This window comes from Peromyscus eremicus, chromosome 2 (genome assembly GCF_949786415.1).
Source record: "Peromyscus eremicus chromosome 2, PerEre_H2_v1, whole genome shotgun sequence".
NCBI classification, from domain to species: domain Eukaryota; kingdom Metazoa; phylum Chordata; class Mammalia; order Rodentia; family Cricetidae; genus Peromyscus; species Peromyscus eremicus.
In genome coordinates this window covers 15,085,754-15,097,136 of record NC_081417.1, presented here as the reverse complement: position 1 = coordinate 15,097,136, position 11,383 = coordinate 15,085,754, and the positions used below count along the sequence as shown (strand labels likewise).

Below are 11,383 nucleotides of genomic sequence, written 5' to 3'. Positions count from 1 at the left end.
GCTTTATATGACCCCAAATACTTCCCAACTCAATCAGCCAAAAATATCCCTTCTTTACTGTGAACCATGATTCCGAAGGATAGAAGTCAGGGCTTCAGAAAAAAACAGCTGAGGACTGAGCCACCACTAAGACAGAAGTGATGTCACTGTCCCTTAGGAACACAGCTTGTTCTAAAAGCCAGAGAAAATAAGCACACTTATCTCCTTTAGAGAGGAAAATGGAATGCCTTCTTTTTCACAGATTTTATTTATTTTATTATAAGACATATAGGTAAAAACTTGCATATTTTGAAAAAGATAAAAAAGGTAATAAAACAGACATTTTTCTCAGTAAGAAATATGTTCATAAATATGCATTATCAAATGTTAAAATGGCTATTTGCAAAATAATAATAAATAGAACACAGCTGTGGCATACAAGGATCAACCCAAAGGATGAGACCTTTTTATGCTTTGGGGGGAAAAAACCTTTGATTATATTTAAAGTGCAATCATTTTGCACTCCAGGTTACCAATAGTTGAGATTTTTAAAAAATATTTTATGATAGCTCCATGATTTCAAAAACAACAAAACATAAAAGAAGATTTAACTAAGTAGAATTTGACGAAAATAGTTTCTTCAAAATAAACACTTGTAAGACACATAAGTAAACAATTTTTTGAACCTATAAGTGCTACATCTATCACCTCTTAAGTCTACAAATCTCTGTGGTCTTTAAACAAAAACTTTTAGTAAGCCTTAGTTTCCAGCAAATGCCAGCACGTCCCTTCACAGCGGGATGGAGCAGTAAGTGTCCTGACTGTGATGGGGCCAGCCCTACACCTGTCATTCCAGGGAGTGAGGTATGCAAAAAGCCCACCGGTTCCCTAGATTGCTTTATGACTCACGGGCATCAAATCTACATAGAACAAAACTGGGCAAAACCCCAATGATGAAACACTCCTGTTCTAGGTATTCTTCATAAGCTTCAATATTCTGCTGCCCAAAGAAGAGGGAAAAAAACCATGTGAACCCCAAACACTCCCTTAAGTGAGTCTCAGGTGTCCATGTAGCAGGTCAAGCTACTCCTCTGAATAAATACTGACTCTCGACAAAGATCTTTCCTCGTCTGTGCATGTGGTTGCCCAGGAGGCTCACCTGCTGGTCCCCATCTGTAAGGGGGAACCCGCTGCTCACAATACTATGTATTCAATCTAATATAGATCACTGGTCCCAAAGGCCTTCAGCGATGTCCATCAGGGAGACATCTGTGTGACACTGGCTGCCTAGAGCACAGAGAGGTCATGGCAGGATTTTGACTTGAGCTTGAAGGCCATGTTCTTGTTGTTTTTGGCCACAATCTTGCCCCAGAAGCGCCGGGCTTTCCTGGGGATGCTCTCCCGCCTCTTCTGGTAGGCCAGCCTCCTCTCATTCTTCTCCTTGCTGTCTCGGCGCAGGCGGACCTGCCGCACGATGCCTTCAAACAGTTCCTTCACGTTGTGCTGCACGGCCGCAGAAGTCTCAATGAATTTGCAGTCAAATACCACGGCGCAAGCTCTCCCTTCTGGAAAGAGGAAGGAGAGAGGAAAGTCAGAGGGATCACGGAGTATGATCCTGCACAACGTGGCGGAGCTGGAGGACACTTCTCTAAAACCCCACTAGGATGACACAGAGCAGCAGACTACAGTGCAGGTACAGAGAGGCGCTAAGGCACACATCCTCCCCAGGGTAAGAGTAGAAATAGACCATGAGAGGATCCCAGGAAGCCAGCCAGATCCGGCTCACTGCAAATTCATGATGTGAGAGTGCAATTCCATCAAACGCAGTAATACTAACTACCACAGCAAAAGCCAGAGCCCACACCTTCTAAAGGTTTGCTACGTTCACATAACCAGGCCAAGCTCCTTCCAAACGCTTTTCACTGCTCATGATAATCTTGAAAAATATGCCGTTATCCTCATCACATAGATGAAGAAACTGGGTGAGGCTTTTTAAAACCATGAAGGAACTCACACAGCTGACAGACACAGAAACCCCGGCCTGCTCCAAACTCAAGCTTACACTCTTTCTCCTGACTCAGTTTCCTTCGCCAAAAACTGTAATTCTAATTCTACTACTTCGCTTTCCTCTTTAAAAAATAAAAATAAAAAAAGTATGATGAGATCATTTGAGGAAAAAATTATTTTATAAATATATAATACAGTTACATCAAACTTTTCTAAAACTACATAAGCTTTTCTGAAACTCTCAATTTCAAATACTCCATTGTGTTTAAAAACCATGTGTCCAAAGTTCAGTTTGAAGAGATCTAAACACTGAGCACTATTGTGTACTAGCAAGACAATCCAACTGGTTGGAAAAGTTGTCTTAGCAGGGACTGAAAATGCCATGTTTTATTTTTAGGGCTGTACTAAATCTACATTAAGCCAATACAATCTCGAGGGCCCTAAAAAGAATACAGAGGCACACTCATCAACTAGGAATTATCCTTGAACAAGGACGAAGAAGCATGTGTGGTCCATCAGTCTGATGCCCTCATAGACATTTTGGAAGGAGGGGCTGGGGTTAGAGAGTATTAGATGGAGTAACAACCTGAGTACAACTCTTTTCTTTTGTCTCCCAACCCAGAGCTCCCCGCCCTTGCATTAATATGTGCTTTTCCTCCCCTGAACTTGGGATCTGCTTGAGAAGGGAAGGATAAGGAGCAAAGGTTAGGACTGCCAGTAAATTCCTGAGGATGCTCTTGTCCCTAAAGGAACTCTGGGAAAACACCCGAAGGGCAGTGGGGAGCCTGGAACCCTTCAGGTGGACCAGAGGATGAGGAGGAGAACAAGAGATGACTAATACAAATGCTGGGAACCATGGGAGTCTTCGACATGAAACTCCACGGAGCGTCCCACTGAGCCCCCGGCTGCAGCCTTGCAGGGGGAGGGGAAGAGAACCTGCCTGGAGGCCAGTGTGTGCGTGCAAAGGTGGTGCCCAGGACCGCACACCCTCTCACCTGACACAGACACTTCTCGGCACCGCACTAAGTCACTTTTGTTGCCAACCAAAATGATAGGAATGTCTTCTGTCTGCCGGGCCCTGCGGAGCTGGATCCTTAGTTCAGAGGCCTTCTCAAAGCTCGCTCGGTCTGTGATGGAGTAGACGATGAGGTAGGCATCCCCAACCTGCATGCAGTGGTCCTGAAGCCATTCATTCTCCCCCTAATGAAATAAGAAAACCTTTCATGAGCTCAGGCTAGCCTGAAAATTGAGATGTCGTTTTGCAAACAACTGTATGTCTATCCCAACTGAGAGAAAGGAAGAAAACTCCTTCCAACACCTCAAAATGCATTGGTCCTCCAAGATGTCTAGGGATGAAAAGAAAGTCAGTCTGCATTGTTTTTATGCCAAAAAACTTGCTTTCCAATTATCACTACAGGTTGAGCTGATATGATACATAACGACTTTGACAAGAAGTATTTCCAATTTCAATCTAACCTGCCAAAAATAGGCCTTTTCTGACTCCCTTAAAGTTTCCTTTTGTTTTCCCCAAGGGGTGGAGTTAAGAACCCTTTTGTGAGAACAGGAGGCTTCTCAATAAACAAATGCTCTTGCGCATATGCGGGAGGCCTAAAGCCTGCCCACAGCCTGCTGGGATGCAGTGCTGAGAAGACCAAGCTTCACACAAGGCGGTTTGGTCTCACTGAAAACAAGCGGCCATGCTTGGTTGAACTTTCCCTAACACAAATATGCTCCTTGTGGTTTTTAATAGAATTGGGGCAAACCACTGCAATCTGTTTGTTCTTTAGGGCTCATCTGTGAACGACCTGTTCCTCGGCACAGTCTCGTTCTTCAGAAGTAAATGCTTTTAATCAAGAAAATGAGCCCGCCTCGTCTGGAACATCCACTATGTAGGACAAGGTCACTCTGGCACCAAGCAGCCTGCTGAAAGGCAAGCCCTAAAAGAATACCCCGACAGTGACAGGCCCTGCATACCTTATTTTCCCACATGTCCAGGAGGATAATGGTTGCACTCTCTCCATCAACGAACAGGGTGCGCTCATATGTATCTTCTAGAAAAGAAAGAACATTGACATCAGAGTCAGGTGAATAAGGATTACTTTGGCACAAGAGGCTCCTGTCAAATTCACACCAGAAACTACACTCCATGGAGGCTGTGGAGGCAGTGCTGACTGGGCAAGCACAGGAACCTGAGTTCAGTCCTCAGAACCCAAGTGAAAAGCCAAGCACAGTGGTCAGCACCTGTAATCCTTGCTTTGGGGAGGCAGAAACAGACATATCCCTAGGGTCCGCTGCTCAGCGAGCCGAGCCAACTCAGCTAGCCCAGAGGTTCGGTTTCATAAAACAAGGTGGATGGTTCTGGAAGAACCACCCCTGAGACTGACTTCCAGCACCAATGAGCATATGCATACATATCCATACATACGTGCTCTCACATGAACAGGTACCTCCCATACATACACACACATAGTGAGAGAGAGAAAGGGAGACAGACAGAGAATGTACTTAGTGCATATACAACAAATTATGTAAATATACAAAACATTTACAAAAATAAATTACTATTGTAAGGGCTAGAAAGATGGCTCAATGACCTCTGATCTCTCTGTGTATCTGCATGCACACACACACACACACACTATTGCTTTCCTTCAGCATGTGGCACACAGTCCTCCCATCCTACTAAGAGATCTTCCACAGGTTTTGTATGTGGATGACTAAATTACTTGAACTAAAGGGAAATTGTTTTCATCATTATTGAGCCTTTTTGGAGGAAAACCATTTATAAGGATAAACTCCCTAAGAACTTTTGACCCTAATCCAATGGATGAAGCTATGAGAAAGTATTAAGGATAAGCTCCATTATGAGACGTTTTAACTGTAAGCTCTATTCTCATAGGCCTTGTGGGAAATCCATTGTGTGTTTCAGTGGGTGGTCCCTGAACATTCATTCAGTAGAAACTTCAGGGACTCTGAGCTTAGCAATGTTTCTCCTCTTTGTAGAAACACAAGGAAAACGTATTTGGAGACTGTCCCTAACTGGACCATTGTCTTCTTTAACCCTCTGCCCATTTGTTTTGCTGTAGCATGTTGAGATGGGTTCTCACCAGAAGTCGTGGCCAGCCTAGAACTCACAGGCTGGCCTGGAAGTCGCTTCCTGGGTGCTGGGATAACAGGAATGTGCCATGACACCTGGCTTCTTCATTTTAAAAAATAAATACATAACGCGCTCCCTAACATAAGACAGCTTGTGTTTTCATCTGAAGTACAACAGCAGCTTCCCTTGGTAATGGAAACTCTCTCTCTGAACTTGGGCCTGGATTGGCTGTAGGTGAAGGGTGAGAGCAGTCAAGGGCCAGAGGAGCTCCACCTGGAAAAAACTGCCAGGGTTGGAGGGGTGAGCCGTCCTGGGGTTTCTATGAGAGGATTTCCCATCAGCGCTGTACGACGACCCCATGCCTGCTCTGGGTTTCCTGTTTTTAATCCCAACTTTCAAAAACTATAGCTTTCATAACAATTTATCTCTTTTTGGTCCTTGTGTCTAAGTCTGTTTCTTTAGCTATCTGGAAGGCTTGTCCCCGCTAAGGGGGTGCTTTCTGGGTGTGAGTTTAAAATCTGAATTTCTTTCCCTCTCTATGCATTGCTGCATCACTAGCATCTCACCTAGCATGCAACACATGCCGATACTCTCTAGCATCTCACCTAGCATGCAACACATGCCGATACTCTCTATCTACCCTGTGCTAGCTTCTCTCCCCTCCCCCTCCCCCCTGGTGTTTTCCTACGACCGAGATTTGCACCTGCTTTGTTTTCGTGCCCCCTCCAGCCCATAACGTATCTGGCCCATTGTATACACTCAGTATAAACCTGTGCACTTAACGAATGAGCAGCAAATGCCATGGTGTTGCGGCTGTGGGCACACACAAACCTGAATTCAAATCTGGGAGCTACCCTTTCCTACCCACGTGGCTCTAGACGATGTAAGTCCCTAAGGCTCAGTTTTCTGGCCATGGGGTCTGAAGCTACAAACAGACTACAGGAACACAGAGCAGTGGAGATGCAGAGTCAGCTGTAAACAATGTTTATTCTGTGTGTACTACAGGCCAGCGCTGGGCTACATGCTCACTGCTCTCTCCTTAGACCCCATACCACCACCCTAGGAGTATCTCCCCAATTATACCTCTGAGGAACCTTCCTGAGGTGAGGAAGGCGGCCCAAGAGCACTTAGCTAAAGTCTGTGTCACCTAGGGGAATCTACACCCACTCCTTCCATTCCAAATCCAGAGCTCCCTGTGTACTGTGAGTATCTTCTCACCTAGCGCAGGGTTCTAAATCCTAGTTGTCTTTAAGGCCTCCTCTTCCACCAGGCCTTTTCTGATTTCCACAGCCAAATTCCACTTTCTCCATGTAACTCAAGATAATGCCACATCCTGGCTTGCTTTCCAGTTGGTGTACATCTGACCTCCATTGCACATCGTAAGACTGCTAAGAGGAAGCTCGGGGCTCTGCACGTGGCTTCCACTTCCACTGTGCCTCACCGAGTGCTGTGGTACATGTTAAGTAACTGTTTATAGTGAATGAGTCGATGAATGGATGAATGAGTGGATGTACAGATGGAATTAGATATGCACAGAGAACCGTAAGACTATTGCAATAGGCTGGAATAGCATCCATCTTTATTAGGAGAAATGATGGGGAGACTATCATATACGTCCCCCTGGTTAATGCTGAAAAGAAAAGAAGAGAACAATGCATGGGTGTGCCTGGGAAAACCTCCCTCTGGGGAAACACAGAGCTAACAAGTCAAGGTGAATGAGGGTGTACTTCTAAACCAAATGAATTAAGCTACTCAATTAGAAGTAAGATGCGGTGAATCGTCACTGAGAAGCTTCTCATCAGATGCTCAGTTGAGCAGGCAGCTAAGGAAAAGCCCTTCTCCTCTCTCCAAAACGTTTCCTATTTTTCCCAATTCCAGTTGCAAATCAGTCCTATCCCTCTGTGCCTATTGGATATTACCCTCTGCATAGATACCACCTCTTCAAATAGGCAAACACATTTAGAAGCCTATTATCCATTAACTTTTCAACTCCCCCCTCTTTAAAGAAATAAAACAACAACGCTTAGCCAATCCCTCCCTTATATCAGCCCTCAGAGCAATGTATTACTGCTTTCCCAGTACTTGCTCTAAATCACAGCCACTGGCACTTAGCTTCACAACCCTCGGCCATCACTGGGTACCCAAAGCCTGCACAGGGTCATCCCACGTGTTATGTACTTAACAGCACCTGGAACGTTAAATCCTAGGCCTGCAGAGGACAGTGAAAGAATTGTGGGTTTTTAGTTAAACCACAGTGGGTTTGAATCCAAGCCCTAGGAGTCACTTAACTCTGTAAGCCTCCATCCTAACACCTGTGAAGCGGGGACGCTAACACCATATTACTTCTGTCCTTGTCTGAACTGCCAAAAGCACACATGAAATGCCTAGCACAGTGCCACCACATGGCATGGCCCCACACAGAATGAGTGAAAAAGCACCAACACAAACTACAAAACCCCAGCCTCCACACCCAGCTTCCCCAAATGGGTGATTCTCCATCTGCCACTCACTCTCTCCAAGACTCCGTTCATGCATGGGCATACAAATTCCGTGAGGACCGAGGTAAACACCAGCAAACAGAAAGCACTCCCCAGAGGGCCCTCCCACCGCAAATGCCCATTCTGAATATCAGCTCCCTCTTCTTTTGCTGCCTTCTAGAACCCACTGGCCTGTACTAAGAGCAAAACAACTGCACACCAGCCCTGCTTCTCCCTTGACTCCTGCTTAGCTCTAGTCCCTGAGATTCTGGAAGTGAGGAGAGAAATGGATGCTCCATCCCTGAGTCATCCTTCACGGCCTGTCCCTGAGCTGCCTCTTGAAGCAGTGAACTTCGTCACACCCAGACAACCAAGGACAAAGAAATGTTTGGATGAAGTGGGCCACTGTAGTGAGGAGTAGAGTTCGACCAAGTTGAATAGAGAGAAATGAGTCACCACTAAGCCATCTTTCCCAGCCTCGTTCTCCCCAAAGTCTGCCATGAGGCCGTCCATTTACCCAAAAGTGGGGACAGACCATGTGAGGCATGCAAACACTGGACAGTCTTCCTCCATTTCTGCAGCTGTGAACAGGGGCATGTCGCTGACCTGGGTATGTGTGCTGATGTTGGAGCTCTAGCTGAAGGACACGGTACAAAAATAACTAATCATTAGAGCTGTAATTTCCACCCCAAAACATACAGCACCTGATGTTGTGATATATATGTTTTTATAAACCAGGTCTAGAATTAAGTGAGGATTGAATCAATAAATACTTGAAATAAGACCATATAGAGAAAATCACGTGGAAAACCTGTCAGACGCTACACAGGGCATTTTTCATCGTTTTTATATTTCAATTTTTTAAAATTCTACTACTTCAAGTTCAGCATTTGACCTAGTTACTCTTGCAAATGCTTCTAATGTCAGTGGACACAAGCTAATTGGTGCACTCTAACAGGTTTTTTGTTTTCCCGAAATCAGTTTGGTTTTATGCATACTCACAGAAAAGGTACCTGCACTGAATGGTCCAGGTCAGGGTCAGCCTCCCTGGACCCCTCAGACTGGACCTCAGAAAGCCCCTTGATGGCTCAGGTCAATAGAGTTTGGTGCTGTGCACACATATTCTTCTCTTTTCTTTTTTGTCCTGAGGACCTGTGCCAGGACTTGGGGTTGGCCTCTGCCATCCATCTCAGTATCAAGTATCTCATTTTCTCCTAATTCTTAAGATACATTTGGTTTTGATTTATTGTTTTTTTTGGGTTTTTTTGTTTTGTTTTGTTTTGTTTTTGCAGCAGAGTCACATAGCACAAGCTAGCCTCAACCTCACTATGTAGCTGAAAATGACCTTGAATTCCTAGTCCTTCTGTCTCTGCCTTCCCAGTGCTGGGACTGCGAGTATGTGCCATTGTGCCTGGCTTCCAGCTCTGCAGAAAAACGACCCACCCACTTTTGTTTTTTTAGCTTACAAGACAGAAGCCCACCAGTGCCAGGCTACCTACCTCCCAGGACCTCACAGTCGCTGTCCATGCTGTCATGTACACCTGCAAAGATGTTGGCCAGGGTGGACTTGCCCACCCCTTGCTCCCCTATAAGCACCACTCGGTAGTAGGTGTTTCCCGACTCAGAGGAGATGACGGAGTCTGTGGAGTCGGAGGACCAGCTCTGTCGGCAGTGGTCTTCGTGAGTGCTGGAGTGGCAGTTTCGGAGGCTGCAAGGGTGGGGATCCTTCTGGACCATCAGATGCCTGCCGTCAGCAGGGATGCTCCAGCGCTGCTGTGGCTGCATGCCCACAGTGCCCTGGCGCATGGTGACGTTATTCAGAGTCATTGTGGGGTCCTAGGAAGCAAAGCAGTCAAGATCCCAATATTAGTAAGGATGAGTTAGGCCCAAGGGGGCACAAACGCTGTCATCGGTGGTATTCCATTTGATGGGTGTGAATTAAGCACTCTTAATATAAGGAACACCCATGAAACAGTCCCTAAGACCTTAGCAAGCAAAGTTTTCAACTATACACACATACAGTAACTGGCTTCTGAAGCAGGCTGCCACACCAGTAACATCACCAAATACTCATAATCTTCCTCCATCCTTAAAGGAGCTTTGATGATCCCACTGGGAGCTGGTACAGCGGCAGCTGGAAGGGACACACTGCCTCTAGCAACGGCTTTACCGCCAGCAACAAGTCAGTACTGCTGGGGACCAGCTGGCCAGGTTAGCCACTCTTGTCTAAACATGGCTCTTAATCGCACCAACAGCGTCTTGCAGCCTTTTGTGCCTCAGTGGGAAACACGTGGCAATGACATCACTCCCCTGGTTGGACTGGACAGGCACTTTGGGGGAACTTCCATGTTTAGTAAAGTTGCCCTGTTGATCTCCAGCTGCCTGAAGAGAACATTATCTGGGGAGTGGGACAGTTTCTGTTTGAGGTTTATGCCTCACCTCTGCCCCCTTGCTCAGGGATACTGTTTAACATAGGAGCCTAGTCCTTCTGACAGGGGCAGGAGCTGATCACACTTGGACACTTCAAACTTGCACAAAAAGTGCTTCATTCTCAACAAATCTCGTCCATTCCAAGATTTAGTTAATTAGCTCAGAGTTCCACCTTCTTGAAGTAAATCAGAAGGTCAAAGACTCAGCGAAAAGACATTCAACAACTTCCTACAATGTTCTCCTTGCAAGACTTCCTTGCCTGACAGAGCAGTCTGTTCTTCCAAAACTGCCCGAGAGGACGCAGAAGCATCCATGGTTAACTCAGCAAGTGCCCCGAGCGAGCGCGAGGATCGCACTGAGCTTACACACCCTACTCCACACCCCCGACTCCTAGGCCACTAGCCAGAACCAGCCGGTTTCTTTTTAAGTCATAAAAACAGTCCCTGGGTTGGCGGACGTGGCCGCTTGGTCACCCAATCGGTAAGGTGACACTCCTGCGGGCTGAACTAAGGAATCCCCATCAGGAGCGCATCCTCTGCACCTGAACTTCTTTCTCCCGTGGCAGAAGCCCCAGCACAGACATCACGGTTCTGGGGCTCCCTTCCCAACTTAAAAAGTTCAGCGACCAGAAACGCCCCTCCCCGCCGCGGCTCCCACCGGGATGCCCCGCCGCGACGCCCCCTTACTTGGCTGCACCCGGCCGCTGGGTGGGCGTCCGCCGTCGGTCCGCACAAAGCCTGCCGCCTGCTGCCGCCTGAGATGCAGCTCCGCAGCCCGAGGCCGTGTGGTATCCGCTGGCACCGCCGCCTCCCAAAGCCACCGCGGCCGGCAGCCGTTTATAGCGCGCCCGGCGGCCCCGCGACGGGGCTTTTCCGTGACGTCAGCGCTCCCGCCGGGAGGGGGCGGCTCTGCAGCAAACTGAGTTGCAGCCACTTGGCTAAATCAGTTACTCCCGGCCATGTGATTCCCCTCGCCCCTTGAGGGGAGAGGGGAAAAAAAAAAAAGAAAGTTCAGTCCTTGGCCTCCTTGATTTTGTTTTATTTTCTTTTTATCAGGTGGACACTGGAAAAATACACTTAGTGCTACTTAATCGCCCTTCCCGGCAGGGCACTTGTGAGCTGTCTGAATAAAGGATGGGGAAGAGAGACAGGCCTGAGTTGCGAGTCCAGCTTTGCCAAGAAAGCAGATCCGCCTGAGTGAGCAAGACTTGGGCCTCCAGGATGGGGCTAGAGCCACTCTGGGTGGGCAGGCCAGTTTTACAGCATGCTCTGAGAGGCAATCGGGCTCTTCCTGCTTCCTATGCCCCTCTGTCTGGATTGGGGAGACGGGGAGCACCATACTGCTTTGTTTCCCTCTTCTGGCCGAGACCCAAAAACAAGGGGCTGGAGGAAAG

General features: G+C 47.1%; 1 protein-coding gene across 2 annotated transcripts; it reads right to left on the bottom strand.

Annotated features, from left to right (window-relative positions):
• Positions 1-242: 242 nt before the first annotated feature.
• Positions 243-10,832, bottom strand: Gem (GTP binding protein overexpressed in skeletal muscle). Of its 2 annotated transcripts, none has more exons than XM_059253864.1 (5): positions 10,677-10,832; positions 9,060-9,396; positions 3,961-4,037; positions 2,982-3,186; positions 243-1,544 (listed from the first exon to the last, which is right to left on the bottom strand). In XM_059253864.1, the coding sequence occupies exons 2-5, from the start codon at positions 9,385-9,387 to the stop codon at positions 1,267-1,269; spliced, it is 888 nt and encodes a 295-aa protein (XP_059109847.1). In that variant the 5' UTR covers positions 9,388-9,396; positions 10,677-10,832; the 3' UTR covers positions 243-1,266. The 2 variants fall into 2 exon arrangements, with proteins under 2 accessions (XP_059109847.1, XP_059109848.1); XM_059253865.1 differs by lacking the exon at positions 10,677-10,832 and adding an exon at positions 9,581-9,800.
• Between the last annotated feature and the right edge of the window lie 551 nt (positions 10,833-11,383).